This window comes from Lissotriton helveticus, chromosome 5_1 (assembly GCF_964261635.1).
Source record: "Lissotriton helveticus chromosome 5_1, aLisHel1.1, whole genome shotgun sequence".
Taxonomy (NCBI): Eukaryota; Metazoa; Chordata; class Amphibia; order Caudata; family Salamandridae; genus Lissotriton; species Lissotriton helveticus.
In genome coordinates this window covers 351,634,211-351,657,354 of record NC_136065.1, presented here as the reverse complement: position 1 = coordinate 351,657,354, position 23,144 = coordinate 351,634,211, and the positions used below count along the sequence as shown (strand labels likewise).

Genomic DNA, 23,144 nt, shown 5'->3' with positions numbered 1-23,144 from the left:
CCGAAGGAAGATTTGGGGAATACTTTGGAGAATGTTAGCAAACCTAAGGATAAGGATTACTTGCGTTCTTTTCTGGGATTAGGCAAATTCTACTCTAGATTTGTGAAAGGGTATGCACTGGTTGTTAAACTGGTTGTTAAACCCCTAAGACAGCTTTTAAAGAAAGGTTCTCAATTTTGTTGGACCAGTGCTCATGATGAGGCTTTTCTAAATGTTAAGAGATTGATTGCTAAGGCTCCGGGTCTTAATACGTTTGATCCTCAAGGTAAATCTTATGTTACGGTGGATGCGAGTGCTATTGGGCTTGGCGCTGTGTTTACTCAAATCATTGACGGTAGAGAAAGAGTTATATCTTTTATTTCAAGGGGTATTCGGGGTGCTGAAAAACACTATAGCACCATCGATAAGGAAGCATTAGTCTGTGTGTGGGCAGTAGAGAAACTTAAGAGTTTTCTTTGGGGAAGGTCTTTTGTTCTTGTTACTGATCACAAACCCCCTGTTTTTATGATGGATGGGGTAAGAAGTGGGAAAGCATCTTCGAGATTGGTAAGGTTGATTGCTAGGTTGCAAGAGTGTAATTTTGATATACAGCATATACCTGGTGGTACAAATGTCACTGCTGACTGTTTGTCAAGACTTCCTCCGGAAGGTGAGAGTGACAGTGAGGTGATTGATCAACATGAGTGTGTTGTTGCCTTAGTTGATGCGGTGGATTCTTGTATTTCAGTGGTTTCTGAAAAAGAATGGTTTGAAGCAATGGAAATTGATTCGGTTTTGGCTAAAGTCAAACAATTTGTGGTTAAGGTATGTCCGCCTATTAAACATTTGGAGGATGATTTTAAAACTTTTGCACAACTTGCTGATGAATTCAGTATTGAAAATGGTATTTTATTGCGTCAAAATTTGTTTGTACCACCTAGTGGTGTGAGAAGCAAACTTGTCAAGTTGGCTCATTCTAGACATCCTGGCACTTCAAGCACTAAAAAACTTCTTAAAGTACATTATTGGTGGCCCGGCATGGATGCTGATGTGGAGAGGGTGGTAGACAATTGTTCTGTGTGCGTGAAGGCTGATAAGCATTGGAAGGTTTCTACGCAACCTTTGTCTCTTCAGGAGGGTCCCACTAGTCAAAGTGAAAATACTACACTTTTGTCGAACATCCTGTTACTGATGAGGTTATGGATTTCTTAGATAACTTATTTAGAGCTGAAGGTCCACCCAATACCATTTTATCTTATAATGGGGTGCAATTTGTTTCAAACAAGATGAAAACATTTTTGAACAAATTTGGTGTACACTCAGAGACTGCTCCTCTATATTGCCCTTGTGCCAATGGTCAAGTTGAGAGGGCTAATAGATTTATCAAAGAGGGAATTCAGGCAGCAACAGAAAGTAAGTTAGATGTTTTTGAATTTTTAAAGGAAAAGGTATGGAGTTATCATATAACTCCAAATAGTTCTTCAGGAGTTTCTCCTTACTTATTGATGAGAGGAAGGCAAGCTAAAACAATGTTGACACAAGAATTTAACAAAGAAATTGTTGTGGATAACATGGAGTCAGTTATTGCTAAAGCAACAAAAAATATTAATGATTCTCGCATTGCAGGCAAAAAGAATCATGATGTGGCTCATAGAACCAAGAGCAAAACTATTGAAATTGGTGATTGGGTGTGTTTCATTAAACCTACTTTGATTTGTAAAGGTTCATCAAAGTTTACTATGCCTGTCAAAGTTGAGAGGGTAACTGAGTCTGCTGTTTTACTTAAAGGGAAAGGTTAGAGGAGCAAAAGTTCTGTTATAGTTTTTAAACAAGGGCAAGAACAGTTTTTCGCTAAAGAGGAAGATGGTGTCCATGTGTGGTTTGATCGCACTGAAGATTCTGAAGTTGTTAATACACATGATATGTCTCAAAGTGATTCTAATATTTCAGTGTCCAGTGATGTAGACCTTACGGAATCTTCGGTTCAAGAAAATCCTATGTTACAGAAAAGGGTTTCAAAATTACCTAAAAAGTTTGATGATTATATTCTTAATGCCTAATATGTTATTTCTTTTATCTTTTAGCTGTTGTCTCATTTTTTCTTTTAAAAGGATACATGTGGTAATTGGGTCTCTTCATTATTTCCATAGTAGAATGTAGATTACTTAGATGTCATTTAGAATTCTTTGTGTAATATTGGAATGCATTGATGTAACATTAGAATGATGCGTTTAGAGTATTGTGGGGTGGATAACGGTCGGTATTGGGATTGAGTTGGATGCTTTGTTCTAGGCTCCAGTGGGTCTTTACTTTACACCTAAATAAATAATCTTTTTATATATATATATTCGCCTTCCTTGCATCTTTACAGCAGCCCTACTGATAAGGTCACAAATATCTTATTTGCAGTGTAATCTATGAAGATGGTTTTGCGGAATAAAGATCTGGGTCTGTATCTGCTGGTGAGTCTGTGTCATATGTATCCCAGGGGTCATCCAGTGGTGAAATATAAAAAGTGTCCCTTCTTCTTGTCCTACATATGAATGGATTGACCTTTGAGGTGAGTATGGTGTAGGGTCAGCAGGCGAAGTAGGTGGTAAAGGTGAATGTTATGCACTCTGCAGGGTTGGTGGGCTAGTGTGTAGAGGGATTGTGGCCTGGCCCTTCTTCTTTTTCTGTTTGGACAGAGTTGGTATGTCCAAAGCCTTTTAAAAAGAAAGTTGCCTTTTGGAAGGTTGAGCAACAGTTTGTGGAGGGCGAGTAATTCCCTGGCCTGTGTCTGGGTGGATCATTAAATGTTCCTGCCGGGTGTCTACTTCCTCCTGTAGTCTTTTAAGCAATGGTTCCACTGACCCCCATCCATGAGCAATTCTGCTGTGCGACGCATTTTATTTGCTCCAACACTGATTATTTAGACTCTGAAGGTTTCAGCTCCAATGGAAGTGGTTTCGGTGCTGACAATGGCCTGTGCTTCAACACCGAGTTTTTGACTCTGATGCTTAACTCGACTCCGAGGCGGAAGTCGTCAGCTCCTAAGAAGCTGGCTTCTTAGTTTTCTTTGGCACCAAACCAGGGCTTGGTGTTTCCGAAGATAGCAGTTGGTGCAACCATGGGCCGAAGGCAGTGGTGGCCCAGAAATCTGCTTTGAGCATTCATAAAAGGGTGGGTGACCCTTTGTGGTGGTCTGCTGGGGTCAATGGCGAGGTGGTGGGGGCACAGTACTCACGGCTGGTTGCACTGGAGGCAGTTCCTGGACCTTTAGTTTTGAGACAGAGCTGTAGTTGAGGCGAAAATCCCTTCGTCCACAGTCGATGCCTGTGAATGATGTCCTCGGGCCGAAGAGGTCTGGTGTGTCTTCTGCGCTCCTTCGAATCATTTTGAGACGTTGAGTCCAATGGTTGCGCAGTCTTCTTCGACATGAAGGAGCAGCAAGTCTCGCAGCTGGCTCTTGCGTTCGGGGGAAAGACCCAGATTGCAGACCCGGTGGAGGTCGGTGTGAGGGTATTTAGCAAGACACCTTATCCAGAAACAAAAATGCGTCTGTTTCATCACTTAGTGAACATAGTGGGGGGATACGCCTAAGGAGCAAATTAAGGTCCCGAAGGGCAAAGGCCAACGTGGGGACACAGAATTAAATGATGGAAGGAATGCTGAATAAATCGAACATTCACCTCCAGTCAAAAGATCTGGGTTAAATCCATCGTTTTTTTGCTCACTACGCCACACCAGTTTGGACCATGCCATATGCAAATCAGTCTTGACCCTGCTCCTCATGGGAACAGTCCAGCCTGAACTGTGGGAACGCAGTCAACAGAAAGACACCACGACAAATCTGGAGTCAAACAGTGAAAGAGAGGACCGCAATCAACAACAATACTGATTTAGAGAAGGTATGAACCAAGAAAATGCAGCACGACGGTGTTGAATCAGAACATATGAGCACATGTCTGAACCCAATGGCAGAAGAAAACAATCTAACAATGGAGTTGATGACCATGCTCATTACCACCGAAAGGAGAAGTCACAGTAACTCGTGACACGAACTTTCTTAGAAGAAAAACAACTTACACACAGAGGCCAACACTGGATGGCAGGATTATGCACAGGATGTGTATCTACAGCTACACATGCAATTACCAAAACATACACTTTACAAAACACCCTACACAAAACCATATTAATAGTCACCACATCAACTTCTGGAAAACATCTACAAGTATAGTAGCAGTACTCCAAATATGCGGGATTCTCCAACTCCTTGAGAACCAAGTAGTTTAATTAATTAGCCTGATCTCATTCCATGCACAAGCCATCAAAACTGTTGACACTCCAATTAATAAATCAAGAAGGTCCTTATGCAGGAATGGAATCCCTGGTGCTCTCTTAGACTCAATCCAAGGCGATCAATAAAATATCAAAAACAAATTCTAAAGTTATCAACCTCATGGGTTTTTCCAAACCATAACTTAATTACTAAAAGCAAACATAACGTATCAAGTGAATTAAGATCAGACTGACATAAGAACTTTTTTCTAAAGAAAAGCTCAAAGAGCTCTCAGGACAGAGGTATAAATCTCAAAGCAACGGCGTTTTTGCATAATATTTTAGGGACAGAAGGCACAATTATTTCATGAAATGATATTAAGTGGCAGGGTTGGAACACAAATGTTTCCGTTATCACAACTAATCCATTTATTAGTTTGTACAACACCACTAGAATATCTTACTTCCTGATTAAGGAAGCTCATGAAATACAGAAATGCAATGAATTGTTCAAATACCAGCAGAGCTTGGCTAAGTAGCGTTGACATTGTTACATTAAGACATCTTTAACTTCAGAACAGATTAGACATTAATAAACAGAGACCATTGCTGTGGATGTACTTTCCTTGAACTTCTGAAAAAGAGGAAGATGCATGCACATGGAAGCTCATACACCGAAAATAAACGTCATTTTCTACAGCATTTAATGAACCACTGCCAATGCAGCCTGGTGCCTAGTTATGCTACCTAAGCCTGTCTAAAGTAATCATTACTTTTTAGAAAATCAAATCTCCTTAACATACGTAAGCTAGATTTTGCATGATTTCTGTTGCCCTATGAACTTTGCAAGACCTTATATAGGCCTGTGGACTTAGAAAAGGGAGAGAATCTCAGGTTCCAAATGCCATAAAGAGACTGGCACTAAGATGCAGGCAGAGACGACTGCCACAATCAATCCTCTCAGCCCCTGATGACAATGGATGGAAGGCACAAAGCACACTAGCACTCCAATCCTTATCTTCCTCCTTCCCCTGCTCCCAGTTTATGATCTTACTAGTGTCAGTTGACAAATATTCCTGGTATACTTCCAGCCTCTGCTTCCACCTGTCTCCCTGACAAATTGTGGAGGCTGCAATTAATATTGCAGTCTGTGATCCGTTTATGGTGAAATTTACAGGAGCTATAGCCAAAGGCGAGGATCCAGTCCTGGAAAATTATCACTTGTGATCATCGCACCTATACTGGAGGCAGCAAAAGTCACAAGTTGGAAACAGGCTGATGGAAGTAGGCGAAATGAAACAAGGTACTGCACTTCTGCAGTGACCTCTGCATCAGCTCTCACATAAAAGTATTTTAGACAATACGCCTCGAGATGGGTGCCATCAACAATTTCATCTTTGCTCAAAACTTTACAATGTACAATTGTAGATCAGACATGTCTATCAGATTGGAACTGGAACTGTTTAATGTAATTTGGAACCTTCCCAAAACTAATCTCACCTTACGTAACTAACAGCCCTGCTTCCCGGATTTTGTCTGGGCACCAACTCACATCCAACCAGTATTCTGTTTTCTCCTATAAAAGCATGGGTTTGTGTCTCCTACACTGTAATTTGCCTCATATCCTTGTTTACTATTCCTCCCTCCCAGCCCATACTCCCACAAAGATTGCTGTGCAACAGAGTAATTAAACATCAAATGCTGTTTTTCCAACTCTGGACTCAATTCACAAATACTTTGTGGATCTAATGTCATCTTAGGGCAAGACAATAAATCTAATCCAAATAAAAGGGCAATTTGTATTGATAGACTACTACCCACCAAACACGATACACAAATACAGAAATTATGCCAGGTTGATTGATATTCCACAACTATAAACATACTGTTGGGGCAGGTTTTTATGTGATCCTGACTGGGCCTACAGCTAAAAGTAGGTGGATTCCCACAAACCTGTATGGTTGTCTGTATTCACATACCCCTTTGCAAGTTGCTTCCCACCCTGAAAAAAACATGCACATTTTCTGTTATCAAGAGCATGAGGCAGTGAGTTTCCTGGCTGGATATGGGGATGAAACAACAAAGTATATAGTTAGGGTGTCAAGAATGAATTTCTCTATTGAGAAACAGAGTTTTCCTTGCATTGAGATTAAAAAGTTGCATGACAAACCCCACATTTGTTTCACATTTCCAAGAGATGAGATTTCCACCTGGTATGCATACCACATAAGGAAATGTTATGCAGATGAGCACTCCTTGAAATCTACTACTGATGTAGATTTTAGTAGTACTCCTGAGATGAGATTATCATAAAGGTTTGCACAAAACCAAGGAGAAATCCTACACTAGCACAATTCCGATTAGTGCCTTTGGACCCTTGGCTTTGTGACGTAAGCCTGATGGCATGTGCAACTCTATTGCGACTTAGATTTAAAGTACATTCTGCTCATTGATACTAAGTACAGACAAATGACCAATATATACTAAACCCTAGCCTTTATACATGTATTATTACCCCATCAATTGTCAAACTATTTTCTTTGCCTTTAATCTGTACACGAGTTATAGGATAAAACATGAATATTATTTGGAACACACTGAAAATGACTTGAATATTGAAAAGCACATTCCTTACCAGGATCACAGCTTTTACATTTAAAGCACTCTGTAAGACCAGAAGGGTGGTCCATATATGTCCCTGGCATGCATGGAATGCAGGACGTAGCACCAGATGTAGTAGCTGTGCAGGGTCTTTGCACTCTGTTACCTAAAACAAACACAAGGATATTTGTTACCTAGCGTAAGCCAGCGCTCAGAAAAGTAGTTCTACTATAGTAACTGCAATTCGCAAACCTATGAGTGGAATTTCCACCTCCATATTTTCTATGGGGATATCCTCACACATGTAAGTTGACCATGTAGTGGTAAATGTGGGCTGGACAAGGGAGAACAGCTGGATAACGGAGAATACTTAATATTAAATTGGAGGGGTTTAGGAAGGAGTAAGGAAGGGTTTCGGAAGGGATAAGAAAAGGGTTTAGGGAGGGGCAGACACCCACCCACAAAATAGTAAGCCAATTGCTATTCACAAAGTGCACTTATAAAGATACTAAAGTCAAAAAGGACATACAATTGTATTAAATATTGTCCAGTTGAGACCTGGAGTAAGTCCAGTACTACACATGAACATCCACTTGCACTAAAATATCCTTAAAACAAAAAACAATGGAGGGAGACACTTACAATAGAACCTTATAGGAAATAATGTTACAATTAAATTATTTATTTACTTTTTAAAAAATTATTCATACATTTAATGTGATATAATTAAATATAAATAGAAAACACATATTTTGAATAAAATGCTGCTGAACATTTTACCGTTTACAAATAAGTGTAACTAATTTATTAACATAATTACATTAATTTAAATTCATTCTGTACATGTTTTTTCATTTTAAATAAATAATAAATAAATGTAATCTGATTTTTTTTAATCACACTTAAAAATATTTTCAATTTACTATTTATTAATATTTGTATTTGTTTATTTTACTTAATTGAAAATTACGTTAATAGTATCGTACAAGCTTTACATTTTGGTAATTCTGGTTAGGCACTTTTATGAGGGTCTCTATATTGTTTTGTCAACTGTAATTTTGTGGATTTTTGTAGTTTTATCACAGTATTTATTATACTTGCCAGCATATGCACCATTCAGTAGGCCTGTGATGTTAAGTCAATGGTGAAGGCTACGGGCCATGCTGGTGCACTGGGTAAAGTTATGTTAGATTTCTTAGGCTTGATCTGTTTATTATGAAACATTATGTGAAAGCCAGTAAGTCGGTCTCATAATGTTTATTTCAAAAAAACATGTGTTAAGACAATAGGCTTTTGTCAGTTGTTTATTACACTGTGGTCAAAGCAAGTAGGCAGTTATTTTGGAAAATGGAGTCTCACACATTACCATAGTATGCAAGGGTTTTGGTACGGGTGACCTACTCAAGCCAAGCGTAGGTATTGATTTGCATTGAGATAAGACTTATTAGAGCCTCTGAGGAGAGATTTTATATCGTTTTGACAACTGTAATTTGGAACATATTTTATTACTGTATACCGGATTGTTGCCTTGTGGGAAAGCATATCCCCAATACAGTAAGACTGAGTTGGTTATAAAGAAAAGTCAATGATATTTGTAAATCCTCTCATCCAGCCTCTAGGTTGCAGAGCCCCTTCCGAAGTCTACTATTTAAAATATCCTAAATACATATCAGCGGCTTGAATTATTTTTCAATATTTAGAAAAAATTTCAATTTGTACTTATCCCATACAAAAGAGAACTTAGAAGACAGGATTCAAAAGTATACTGCAAACTAAAAGGCCAATACCTGTTTCCTGCAATTGCATTCAGTGTGTCGTTTCATCAGGGCAAGAGGTGCGTGGAAAATGAGGATCAAAGTACACTTGTCATAATTCCCCAGGAACAAATAACCAGCTGGGCCACTCAACCCTGCCAGTGGCTGCTTTGCCGCCATGGTCCAAGGAGGCACCAAGATGGAGAAGCTCAATTTTATTTCAATGGCACACTTCTAAAATAAGGCTCTCCAGTATCCTTCACTGTTGCAATTGGCATCCACAATCTGACAGTGGGTAAAAGAGACTCTAGAATAGTCTGTTGGAGATGGCGGGGAAAATTAAGGCGAAACTTCTACCTAATGCCGGCAGAACAAAAGATAGCCTTTAAAAATAGGGACGCGCTTACCGGAGCAGGGTTGCAGCCAGGTATAGGGACTCACTCTCGCAGGCTCCCCTGCTTTGTTCCAGCATTCCAGCCCAGCTGACGCCACTCTCCCATCACAGCGGCGGATAAAGCTGCCAGAGGATTACCGCGGCGCGGGACGAGCTTACGGGAGCAGGGTTGCAGCCAGGCATTGGGACTCACTCTCCCAGGCTCCTCTGCTTTGTTCCAGCATTCCAGCCCAGCTGACGCCACTCTCCCATCACAGCGGCGGATAAAGCTGCCAGAGGATCACCGCGGCGCGTGACGCGCTTACCGGAGCAGGGTTGCAGCCAGACATTGGGACTCACTCTCCCAGGCTCCCCTGCTTCGGTCCAGCATTCCAGCCCAGCTGATGCTACTCTCCCATCACCGAGGGGGATAAAGCTGCCAGAGGATAACCGTGGGACGCACGCGGGGCTCCCAGACAAAGCCCGGACCAATACCTGATACCTGATTCAGGTCAAGTTCGCGCTATATAAAACTCTGTTTAATAATAATAATAATAATATAGGCCTGCCTCCTGAATCCACCCAGTATGTAGTAGTCCTGGGAAGTGTTACATCTCTCCCCCAAGGGGCAACGGAGGATTTTGGGCAGCTGATAAATAAAATAACTCACTGGCTGACTCATAACACCGCCCTGGGTGCTCGCGTGGCCAAAAACATCATTATGGACCATCGGGTTGGCTGGATTGGGATCTCCTGCAAAACAGGCACAAGTGACTTTTTAATTGTGTGTAATTCATTTTGATAACCCTCACATTGCCGGTAGGATATTGTCTGGGGGTACTCGGCACCTTAAACTAGGATCTGTTATTAAGGCACTCCTTCTGGGCTTCTTCTATAAATCTGTTTTACCAAGGGATGTGCACTCTAATGCTTATCCGGATTCCCACAGAGGAGGATGGGTTTCAAGAACAACTCCAGTACAGCAGCTTACCCTTGGGACTCATTTACCACCTGTAACACCGGTCTAGCATGCCGCCGGCCCTTTGCTGGAGATTAACAATAGATTTTCTGCATTACCGTGGTTGGAGGAGTGTGATTGACTAGGAAATACTAGGTCAGATAACATCGAGCCTGTTGCTCAGAAGCAGTCTTCATTTGAGGTAGCCGAGGTGAGCCAAAGGGTATCAGCTATTACATTTATGTCCTGGAATATTGCAGGATTGGCCAACAAATTCCAGGATCCACCATGGTTGCGCTTTGTGAAGCAATTCTAGGTGATCAACCTGCAAGAGACATGGTTGGTAGACTGATCTATTCCTGGAGGGTTATAAGGTCTTCTATGTTCCAGCCACTCCTACGACCAGTGGAAGACCCAAGGGTGGCTCAGTCACATATTTCTCCCTGGCCATTGACTGTCATATTCAGGCCTTATTCTCCCGGTGCCTTCTTTGGGCTCAGTGATAAAACAGTCTTTTGACTCTATTTTATATAACCTCATGGTATTTGGTGATTTTAATATCCATCCTTGTGGCAATCAGATGGTAGCTAGAACTTCTGAAATGGGGTGCCTGCGCATGACGGGGTTTCACTTCGAACATCTTGTTCAGGGAGAACTGTTGAATAATCTATTAAATGAATTTGACATAACAAACCTGATGTCCCTAACTGCCCCACACACCACTTTTCCGGTCCCCACTTTTAAAGGGAGAAGTAGAGGGTTTTTCATTGATTTATTTTAACACCTCTTCTTTACAATCAGCATTATGTTCTTTTAAAATTGTGGAGAGTGTATATAGTGATCATAACCCCCTATGCGTCTCCATGAGGGGTTTATGGTCAGCACGGAGTAGAGATATAGTATCAAGGGGTACTCTTAGACATTCAGATGGAAGACGTCGTCTAAAATGGAGTCAGATTTCCCCAGACAAATTCTATTGGGCAGTTAGAGATTCCTGTGCCCATGAGCTCGCACAGTGTACTGCGGTTGGTTCCTCCCCAGGTGAGGTTACCGGTGCCTATGAATCCCTGGCCCATAAAGTCAGGGAACTTTTAAGTATCCCTCCAGGCAGGACAGTCAGTACCAAGCCCAGATGGTTTGACACGTCCTGTTCTCGGGCGGCGAAAAACCTAAGGAAAGCCCTGGCAGCTAAACCTAGAAACCAAACCCAGGTGTGTACTTGCCGGAAAGAATATAAATTATCCCTGGCTAGACGGAAGGGTGTTCTCAAAGAGGAGGCTTGGAGGGAGTGCCCTCAGTAGTAGCTCCAAGTTCTGGAGTATCTTTAACAGCCCTCTTTTTGATCAGCAAATGAGGGGTGGCCTAGATGCACACATAACAGAGGAGGAATGGGTGTTGCATTTTAAATCAATGTTCGCGAACCCAATGGACCACGTCTGTCCCTGTAAAGAAACTCTGGATTCAAATGCCCCGGTAATAATTTTTGATCAAGGTGAGGTGGAGATGGGTATTGCAGTGCTCTCTACCAACAAAGCACCAGGCCCAGATGTCATCCCCCAGGATTTGTACAAGTCGGACCCTTCCTTCTGGGCTCCGGTACTTGTGGCTGTGTTTAACGCAGCCGCAAGGAACAGTTGTCCTGGGCCACTTCTACTATAGTTTCTGTCTTCAAAAAGGGTGATAGGAATAGCACGCACTGCCATTGGCACATCTCCCTGCATGACTCTGTGGTCAAGGTTATAGGTCGTATCCTTCTGGAGAGACTATCTACTTGGGCAGAGGAGCATAAAGTTCTGTCAGATATCCAGCTTGAATTCCGAACGGGGAGGTCAACGGTTGCCCAGTGCCTCAACCTTTCTATGTTATTGAGTAAATCCACAGTTGCCCGCCCCAGCACTATTTACCTTGCCTTCATGGACCTGTCTTCAGCTTTTGATTGTGTCAACAGGGTCAAACTGTGGCAGTCCATGAGGGCAAAGGGGGTGGTGAACAGTGTTGTTAACTTCTGGAAGGACCTGCATAGGTCCACAATGGCCAATGTTAGGTTCTCTAAGGAATTTAGGGTTACCAGGGACATAGAGATTAAGAGGGGAGTTCGTCAAGGCTGTATTTTGGCCCCTTTTTAATTTAATTTTTATGTCAATGATCTGGACAGTGTACTTAGAGCCGTAGGAGTAGACTTGCCATATGTAGGGAGGCGCGGCATCCCAGTTTTACTTTATGCTGACGATGCCGTTCTTTTATCCAGGACCGCATTAGGATTGCAATCTCTATTAAATGCATTCTCCAAATTTATGACGGATCGTAATCTGGCAGTAAATAACGCAAAATCTTATATAATGCAAGTGGGGCAGTGACCTACAAAGAGTTATCAATTTAGCATTGGCCCTGCAAAGATCCTTCGCACAAATGTATTTTCTTATCTTGGGGTACTCTTGGATGACCAGCTAAATTGAGGGCCACTTATTGCAAATAAAAAAGGGGACCGGTCTCGGGTAAACGCAGCAACTTTTAACTTTGCTTCAAAAGTAGGGAGGAATCCTATTGGTACCATGTTAAAAGTTTATCATTCCAAAAGCGTGGCTGTACCTAGCTATTGTATTGTATTGTATTGTAATTGCATTTATATAGCGCTTACTACCCCTGACGAGGCGTCGAAGCGCTTTTTCGGCGGGTAGCACGCTACTCCGGGACCCACAGAGGATTAGTGTTGAATTAGTATAGTGAAACATGCAAGTACATTTTAAGTGGTGGATAGGTTAATCAGTTATTTGGATTTGGAATGATAGCAGAAGGATAGAGTAGGACAAAGGTTCGTATTTATCTATCGCTCGCTTGTTGACGCATGCTATTCAGGGAGCCTATAGAGGATTAGTGGTGAATTAATATGTTGAAATATGAGGTAATTTCAGTGGTGGATATTAGTCTGTTACTTGGAGTGAGAAGGATAGCGGAGGGATAAAAGGGGAAGAAAGATTTGCATTCATATAGCACTTGTTACCCCTGATGGGCGTTGAAGCGCTTTTCTGGCGAGTAGCACGCCACTCCGGAACCCATAAAGGATTAGTGTTGAAAATTAGTATAGTATAAATATGAAGTAATTTGAGTAGTAGGTATGTTATTCAGTTATTTGGGCAGTATATTAGTATAGTTGAATATGGAATTTGAGAAGTGAAACATGTTAGTCTGTTAATTTTTATTGAAAAAGGATAGTGGAGGGATAAAAGAGTGAAAGATTTTTTTTTTATATAGTCAGTAGTAGGAAGAGGCTTTTGGATGAGTAAAAAGGAGTTTTGGAGGGAAGGAGTCAGAGGGGAGAGTTTAGAAATGTTTGTTTTAGGGGATAGGTGTAGTAAAAAGAGGTGTCAGATGATGCAAGGAGGGATAGAGCAGGAGAGAGTCTAGAAAAGGTTATTTTGGCGATCATAGGAGTGGTATGGGGTTTGGGATAAATGAGAGAGTGGATGTAGAGGATATATTGATAGATCTATAGGATGCGAGATAGGGTAGTGCATTAGATTGTAGTAGAAAGAAGTTTGAGAGGAGTCTGAAGGTTGGGCTAGAAGATATATTGAGTGAAGTATAGGCTGAGAAATAGGCTAGTGCATTGGAAATGCTAAATTAGAAGAAAGAGATAAGTATATAGATCCATAAGTACATTAAAAGTATATAGATACATAAAAAAGTAAGTATATTTAGATTAAATATATTGATAGAGGCACAGGATGAGAGATAGGGTAGTGCATTGGATATGCTTTTTTTCAGGAGAAAAGTAACAGACACACAGATCCAAGTACATGGATGGTACATAGATGTACAATGGAAGTATGTACATGTAGACCAAAAATGATTTTTATTTATTGATGATGATTAATATTATTTTTTTTTTTTTCTCTTAACAACATAATTGTTTTACATGTTTTATAAAGTAATACACAAAGATAGATACATATCTATAGTGAAAACAAATGCTTATATACAGAGGGATATGCTGTAAATTTCTATTTCCGTATGGTACTTATGTGGGGAAGAGCCAGATCTTGAGTAGTTTTCTGAAGATAAGGTGGTTGTCGGTGGATCTTATGTTGGGGGGTAAAGAGTTCCATAGTTTGGCTGCTTGAACAGAGAAGGATGTGCCACCCATTGTTTTTTTCTTGTATGGTGGGATTTTGAGGCGAGATGCTCCTTTAGAGCGTAGGTTCCTTGTTGAATGTGTTTGGTGATTTTATTCCTGATGAAGAGTGGTCCTACTCCATGTATTGCTTTGTGGGTAATACAAAGCAGCTTGAACGTGGATCTTCTGGCAACCGGTAACCAATGCAGGGCTTTCAAGGCAGGGGAGATGTGACGTGGATCTTCTGGCAACCGGTAACCAAATGCAGGGCTTTCAAGGCAGGGGAGATGTGGTCTCGTGGTTTGATATGCAAGAGTAGTCTGGCAGCCGAGTTCTGAATCCGTTGTAGTCTTTTCATGGTCGTTAAAGGTGATCCGTGGTAGAGGCTATTGGCGTAATCGAGTTTGGATAGAACAAGGGAGATGGTAGCTTGGACCTTGTGTGGAAATCCCAAATGAGGGAAAATTCGTCGCAGCGTTTTTATAGTAGCAAAGCTTGATCTTGCTAGTTTATTTACTTGGACATTCATCGACAGCTTGGAGTCCATGGTCATTCCGAGGTTTCTTACTTCCTTCAATACTTTAGGCAGTGATCCCAGTTCATCAGGCCATGCGGCAAGCGGGTTGTAATTTTTCCAATCGCCACACGTGAGTATTTCAGTTTTTGAAGCATTCAATTTGAGATGGCTCCAAGTCATCCACTGATCCACGGCTCTGAGACAGCTGAAAATTGGTGATTTTCCAATGTCTTTGGGGCATTCGAGTTGAAGGAGTATTTGCGTGTCATCTGCATAGTTGTAGCACGTGAGGTGAAATTTATTGATCAGTACTGGTAAAGACTTCATGTAGATGTTGAAAAGCATGGGCGAGATGATAGAACCTTGAGGGACCCCTGCTTTTGTGGAGTACGGTTTGGACGAGAAAGGTGGGGTGTGGATGACATTAGTTCTGTTTCGAAGGTAGGACGCGATTCAGTCTAGAGCAGTTCCCTCAATGCCGGCTTCATAAAGTCTTTGTTTCAGAGTGTCATGGTCAACCGTGTCAAAGGCTGCTGAGAGGTCCAAGAGGAGTAGCGCAACAACCCCGTTGCGGTCAACTGTATTCTTTAGGTCATCCCAGATGGCAAGGAGGGAAGATTCAGTGCCTCTTCCCGGACGAAATCCTGTTTGGAAATCTGAAAGTATGTCACTCTCTTCAATGAATTGGGACATCTGGGCGAACGCTGCTCTTTCTATCAGTTTGCCCAGGAAAGGTCCATTTGTAATGGGTCTGTAGTTGTCAGGGTTCAGCGGGTCCAAGTTTGTTTTCTTCAGTAAACTTTTTGAGTTCTTCTAGAAATATTCCAGTAGTTAAGGAATCGTTGATGATTCTTCTTACTGGAATGGCAGCAGAGGTTGATAAAAGAATTGTCTTGAAAGTTTGTGGCGGACAGGGGTCAGAAGGGCTGCCAGCAGGCCTGCTTGCTTTGACCAGGTCCATAAATTTATCGTGTGAGATGTGTTGGAAGGAACGGAGAGGCTTGATTAGAGCATTCTTGGATAGTTGTTTTGTACAAGGGTTAGTGCTGGTGCTTTGTTTCTGTTGTAAGTATGAGTCCAACGTGTCTGCTTTGTCCTTGTAATGATTTGCCAGTTTGTCTGTGAAATCTTGAGTAACAGGATGAGTTCCTTCTAGGCAATTTGGTTTTCGAAATTCATTGAGTATTTTATAGAATTCTTTATTTGCACATTTAGCGTTTTGAATTCTGTCTGAATAGTACCTTTTTTTAGCTTTTTTGATAGCCGACTTATATAATCTGTTAATTTTTTGTAGGTGAAGTTTGTCTTGTTTGGCGTTTGTTTTGAGCCAGGTACGTTGCAGCGTTCTAATTTGTTGTTTTATGTTTTTTATTTCTATGTTTCTCCAAGGCGCTTTTTTCCTTTTGTTCTGTTGTGTGGTTTTGAGTGGTATCAGGATGTCAAAAGCTTCCTGTAGCCACTCGTTTAGATTCTGAACAGAATTTATGGTTTCCAGATTTATACTGGATGTTAGTAGTGTTTCCAAATTGAGTTTGTTCCACGACCGATAGGTGGATGGATGTAAGGTAGTTTTAGGTGAGTTGCTTAGTGTTGTTTTATGTTGGAAAGCAAGCAAGTGGTGGTCTGACCATGTGACTGGAGTTATAGTTTGAAAGGTAACTAGTTCAGTATTAGCAAAAATGACATCTAGGATATGTCCAGCGATGTGTGTCGGATTGGGGACAATCTGATGCAGGTTCAATGCGTCTAGGCCAGTGATTATTGTTTTCGGATGGGTCATATTGGTTTTATCAAACCAAATGTTAAGGGCACCCAGAATGCACAGGTTGGAGTGTATTGTTATCAGATTTGAAACTGTGTCTAGAAGTGCGTCTGGGAATGTGGCCTTGCTAGGTGGAGGTCTGTAAAGGAGCAGGAAGTTACAGGTGGAAGACGGTGTAGGATTGCATCTTGTTAGAAGAGCCTCACAATTCTTTATGGAGATGTTGTCAATTTTAGTGATATTTATTGTTTGCCTGAATACAACAGCTAGAATTTGGGGACATATCGCAGTGAATCCCCTTCAGGTGATTGGGAATAAATTCCTGAAGCGGTTGTTGTGTGTTCCATGCAGTTTATCCAATTTAGCGGCCCATGAGGAGCTGGGAGTCCCATATCTAAATGACACTCTTGTGTTTTGGATGAAGTGTTGGAGAACCGAGGAGTTGATTTTAAACCATTTCATTTTACGGGAGTGCATGTTTCTTGATAAGGCATTGCGAATTCCCTGGTTAAGATACATTAGAAGAAGTTTGGAAAGGTTAGGGCAAGCTGATTTATTTTTTGAAACTATTGTTAAAAAAGATGTGGAATTAATTAGTTTAGCTTTTTTAACCCTCAAGAAAATGGAAAGGGATGAACAGGAGGTGCAGAAACCAAGTGTTAGAAAGTTTTTAATGCTTGAAACAACCCCGCTAAAGTAGCCCTACTTGTTAGGATCCTTATCTATGCATGAGAGGTTTTTATTAACAAGATTTCGGAAGAATCTTTTTAACCTCCTGTTAGCAAGGCCTAAGGGATGCAGTAGAGGACAAGTACTTGCATCCTGTGGCTGTGACAGCCAGTCCCCCAGTCCCCACAGGATTTGCTGCACTTTGTGTTTATTTGTAGGTTTTATGAACCCCCCCCTCAGGCATTTTCTGGTTCCCATTTTAAAGAAGTTGATTTTCTCTCGGGCTCACCCTACCCTTTTCTATTTTCAGTTGTTGAAATGGGATTGTCTATTTTTTTATTGTGGGATACTTGACATTTATTGTAAAGGCCATGGCCTGTTTGGACGCCTAGTTAGTGCCCGGATAACTAGGTTCTTGGCAAATTGTGAAGTTTTAGCCCACATCACAAGGTCAAATATTTAGAGGGAGAAATGTCCCACTCGGCACGTGGCACTTTATAACTGCATGTTCTGTTTTATATGTATTGTATGTGATCTTTTTTCTTAACCTGTGCTTTTTATACACTTGGCTATATACATTAAATTGTGGGGGTTCCGCTACTGGATTGGTATTTTACATGTATCTTTTTAATGTAATTAGGTTTTATGTCTCAGTACCTGATACCCAAACCGCTACTGAAAAACAAGTTGTGGGATCACAATACCCAACAACCTATGAAGTCTTGACAAACGCTAACAAAGGGAATATATATTCCTAACAAGCATTGGCAAAGTCAATAGGTCTCGGCAATGCTGGAGCTCCGAGCTATTGGAATTGTTAATAGTATAGGTCGCATAGGAGCTCCAAAAAACATTACATATTCCTCTGCATTTCACTGTAGAAATTTACATATTTGATCGTCCCAAAAAGCCTATTCAGGTGAGCACGCTGTTGGCAGCAGAATAATCGCCAGGTCACGTTCTTATTGTTGTGGTTGTCACCTACCGCTGTAGATCACAAAAAAGTAGTCGAGGGTTACACAAAATGCTCAATTTAAATATAGGTTGCACAAAATGCCAATTTGGTTACTGTAGATGCCGTTCTCATAAAAGGTAGGTTGAAAAGCTTTAAGTGTCTAAACAATCATTTCACCGCGTAGCCTACGACCGGCAAGCAGCTTGTTATGTGGCAAAATAGAGTTAAACTCAACTGTGTGATAAACTTCAGTCTTCACGCTTGGCAGCATTGAGCAGCTGTGTCTTGAGAGGTGTCCTCGTAGGGCCGCAGACGAGGCACAGCCAGTTCTGGGTGGGCTAGTGTCCTGAAATGGCTCCTCCGTGAGCTCAGACACTGAGTCCCTTTAACCTAGATGAACATGAGGGAACACAGTGATAGTCAGCATGTCAGCACACTCCCTTAATGATCCATGGTGCTCTATGAGGAAGGTTCCAATAGGACAAAGGCAGTCTGGCTCTTTAAATCAGGGGCAGCTCAGAAGGTTCCGACCAGCCACGATAGTGCAGGATCGAAGCGCCTAAAAAGCGGTGCACGGGGCAGCCTATCCAGCACCATATGAGACGGGATCAGCACAGTCATCGGGTGTCCTAGTGTGGGGAACAGGGTCAGGTGAAAGCTATGCTCAACCCCGGATCAAATAAGCAGGAACGGTGCAGCGCTGCAAGTTTCTTGTTGATCCATGCGGGTCACAACGTTGGACTGCAGCGAGCAATGGTCTTCCGGTGGCAAGATGCAATGTGTTCCATTTAGCGCCCTAGACGTTAAGGGAATACCACGTAAAGAAGAACACCTGCACCTCAGTTCACAGGCAGCAGGCCCTGGCTGGCCCCGGTGCGTCAGTTCGCTTACCCTGCGACTGTAGCTACTCAAGCACGACGTTTTGGAGGGAGAGTAGCTGCTCCGCACCACAGGACAGTGTCCCGAAGTTCCCTGCCCACATCGTCCAGTTGCACACGCACCTGCAAGATACGCAATGACGGGCGCATTGCAAGGAGCTGCGGCTGCAGCGCCAGCACCAGCACCAGGCCCAGCACCACCAGGCCCAGCACCACCAGGCCCCGTTCCACCACCTCCCCAGAACCTCGCCACTGGTCCACACTGGTGTTGCACCACTTCCTCCGTTTAGCGAATCGGCTGACCCGGCGACTGCAGCGCCGCGGTGGAAAGCGTGGCTAGGCCGACTCAACCTATACTTCAAAGGAACCCGGGAAACGGATGGCACGGTCAAGAGATCCCTCCTCATCCTATATGGAGGCTCCGAAATATATGACCTTTTTGAAACTCTCCCGGAAACTGGAGGAGAAGACGACTATGACGCAGCGGTCGACGCCCTCAAAGCACACTTTGACCCCCAACTGAATAATGATTTCGAAAAGTTTAAGTTCAAGAGGGCGTGGCAAACGGAGGCTGAATCCGTGGACATGTATTACGCTAGGCTACGCCGACTAGCTAGCAGCTGCCCGTTCGCTAATCCGAGAGAGGAGATAAGAGACCAAATAATTGTGGGGTGCCGTTCAAAGTTGCTAAGGAAACTCATTCTCAGACAACCTGGGATCACCCTAGACGAAATGTTCGTCCTTGCCCGGTCCCACGAGCTATCGGACGCGAGGGCCGACGAAATGGAAATGGCGTTGCGCTCACCAATGGCACTGCCAGCAACTCCCAAGATGGCGCCGATTAAGGAAGAAAGGGTGGACGCGTTGCAGAGAAGACCGCAAGGCAATCACCCGCGACAGTGGCAATCGCGAGACACCCTGTGCGCATACTGCGGGGAAGACCATCCGACGAACGCAACATGCAGTGCAAAAGGAAAAACCTGTCTGAAGTGTGGCCGTCTGAACCACTTTGCAGCAGTAGGTCAAGGAGGAAGATATAGACCTAATGCCCCGAGATCCCGAGGAGGATATGGTCGTAGGTCCTTAACACAAAGAGTAAGGCAACTGTGGCTGGAACCCGAACATCCACCCCGGACAATCAAGCTCAGGAAAGGAGGCCGCGATACGAAGATGACGACGATGATGAAGTGTACGTGATATCGTATGTCAGCAGGGCATCCACAAAGAGAAGGCCACCACCCATGTGCACCGTTTCGGTAGAGGGGACCGAAATGCGAGCGCTCATAGACACAGGGGCGTCCGTAAATGTGATGAACTCCGAACAATACGAGCAAATGTCACCCAAACCCACACTCGCACCATCGAGCGCACGCATATACACCTATGGGGGTACCGACCCACTACCGCTGAGAGGAGTCATCAGCACCACCATCGTCAACGGCGAATACTCGACCGAAGCTCGATTCCACATTACTGAAGGAAAAAAAGGCACACTCCTCAGCTGTCACACAGCTGAAGACCACCAATCACATGCGGACAGCATGCTACAAGAATTCCCAACGCTATTCAGCGGCCTGGGGAAACTAATAGGAAAAAAGGTACGACTACACATCGACACCTCTGTCGCGGAGAGTGCCATTCAACCTCCGACCACAAGTAGAAGCCGAACTTAAAAGACTGGAAGACCTCAGAGTCATTGAGAAGGTCTCAGGACCGACTCCCTGGGTGTCGCCACTCGTCGTAGCGCCTAAACCCAAGCAGCCTGGCGCCATCAGACTATGTGTCGACATGAGACTCCCCAACGCCGCTGTGAAGCGTGAGCGTCATATCACCCCGACGATGGACGACATCATCGCTGACCTGAACGGAGCAAAGTGATTCTCCAAGCTGGACCTCAACGCGGGGTACCACCAACTGAAGCTCGAACCGGAAAGTCGATATATAACTACCTTTTCGACCCACGTTGGGCTCTAACGATATAAGCGGCTGAGTTTCGGCGTATCGTCCGCCGCAGAATTGTTCCAGAACGCGATCAGTGAGGTACTGTCGGGGTTGAGTGGGGTGATCAACTTGAGCGACGACATACTCATATACTCGAACACGCTAGAAGAACACCACGCCCATCTGAGAGCCTCGCTGCAGAGGCTGGCGGAACACGGACTGACCTTACATAGGTCGAAGTGCGAATTCTACCAAGAAGCTGTCGACTTCTTCGGATACACATTCACACGGGAGGGTCTGAAGGTTGACCCAAAGAAGGCGGAGGCAATCCGGACCGCGAGCACTCCATGGAATCCATCCGAGGTGCGGAGTTTTCTTGGCATGGCCACATACTGTGGACGGTTCGTCCCCAATTTAGCGGCCCTGGCAGAACCCTTGAGAGCGCTCACGCACCAAGATCAGGCATGGGAATGGACCTGCCCGGCAAATCAAGCATTCCAGGACATCAAAGCGAGCCTTCTGGACAAGGCCGTAATGGCGTACTTTCAACCACGCCGGAAGACAGAACTAATCGTAGACGCCAGCCCAGTCGGTCTGGGAGCCGTGCTGCTGCAAGAGTACGGCAAAGACGAGTGGAAATTGGTGGCTTACGCCAGCAAAGCTTTAACAGACACTGAGACCAGGTATGCTCAGATTGAGCGAGAGGCCCTTGCCATAAAGTGGGCATGCCAACACTTTCATTTGTATCTGTGCGGACAAGAGTTTACCGTGGTGACGGATCACAAGCCACTGTTGCCTCTCTTCACAGGCTCATCCAGGCTCGCGCCCCCACGCATTGAGAGGTGGGCCGTCCAACTGCAGGGCTACAACTTCACCTTAGTGTTCCGACCGGGGGCCCACAACCCGGCTGCTTATCTGTCCCGACACCCGGACGTGACAAAGAAGGCGCTCCCACTCGCTGATGGATAAGGAGTGGGGGAGTTCGTCCACATGGTAACTCAAGCGGCATGCCCGGACACGCTGACACTACAGGAGATAGGAGAGGCCACTGCCACTGACGAGACGCTAACTCGAGTGAAACGGGCCCTCGAAGACAACAGCTGGACGAGATTCCTCGATGGAATCCAGGGCCTCAGACCAGAAGTGAGCCATGCCCGACAACAGATTTGGCAGATCCGCAACAAGTTCAGCGTAGGAGATGAAGGGGTTGTGCTTCGAGGACATCTCATTGTCGTGCCCGAGAGCCTCCAACGACACATGCTAACCATAGCGCACGTAGGTCACCAGGGAATGGCCAAGACAAAAGTGAGGCTAAGGAACAAGGTCTGGTTCCCGGCCATGGACAGTATGGTGGATGAAATGGTGCGATCATGCCACGCCTGCACCATTACAGGGGGAGATCCGGCGCCAGCCCCTGTCATCACAGAGGACGCACCCCAAACCCCCTGGACCCACCTGAGCATCGATTTCGGAAGCTTCCCCGATGGCAGACACACACTCGTGGTGGTGGACTCGTTTTCGAAATTCCCCGTGGTGGAGATCATCCCATCGGTGGCATTCCCTCAAGTCAGAAAAGCACTCGACCATATTTTCGCGACGATGGGACTCCCCGAAGAGATAAAGTCTGATAACGGGCCATCGTTTCAGGGAAGGGACTTTCAAGTATATCTGGACAACCTCCGAATAAGACACAGGAAGATAACACCGTTATGGCCCCAAGCCAATGGGGAAGTAGAGAGACTCATGAGAACCCTTAACAGAGCCCTCAGGATAGCGGTTGACAGCGGAAATGACCCGGAGGTCGCCCTGGACCAATTTCTAAGTGCTTACAGACAGACCCCACATAGCACCACAAAATGTGCTCCAGCGCACGTGCTATTCAAAAAGGCACCCCGAGTCAACATACCGGCAGCACCCACCTGGACACCCGAAACAAGAGACAGTGAAGCCATCCAGTCGCGGAGGCTCACAACGAACCAGAAGGCGAGCGCGACTCGGCATGCACAACCATCCGGCATAAGAGAAGGAGACACTGTGGTGGTCCAAGACCGTCACCCAGGGTGGAAATTCCGGACTCCTTATGAACCAGAGAGGTGGACAGTAGAGAAAGTTCAAGGAACCATGGTGACGGCGCGCCAAGGCCGTCAGACAGTCACCCGAAACATATCCTGCTTCAAGAAGGCGGGAGGGCCGGTTGGCGTCCCCGCAAACATCGTTGAAGCATCATGTGCAGAGACAGACACTCAGGACGAAGAAGGACCATGGGCTAGGGCCGCTGCCCCGCGACCGAGCCAGAGAGGGCCTGACGAAGGAGCCAGCCAACCAGATACATCTCAAGACACCCTGGCAGGGCCCCCGTCTCCAGTGCGGAGTGCCGAGG

The 23,144-nt window shown here is 44.2% G+C and overlaps 1 protein-coding gene across 3 annotated transcripts in view; it reads right to left on the bottom strand.

Moving 5' to 3' along the window:
- Window positions 1-23,144, bottom strand: part of TNFRSF14 (TNF receptor superfamily member 14) — a 470,620-nt gene that overhangs the window by 248,827 nt on the left and 198,649 nt on the right. For all 3 annotated transcript variants that reach the window (XR_013594741.1, XM_078642475.1, XM_078642476.1), the window contains exon 3: window positions 6,878-7,009. Coding sequence is in view for 2 of the 3 variants with exons in the window: in XM_078642475.1 (XP_078498601.1) it covers window positions 6,878-7,009 (132 nt within the window). In the remaining variant the exon portion in view is untranslated. The remainder of the gene's footprint in view (window positions 1-6,877; window positions 7,010-23,144) is intronic.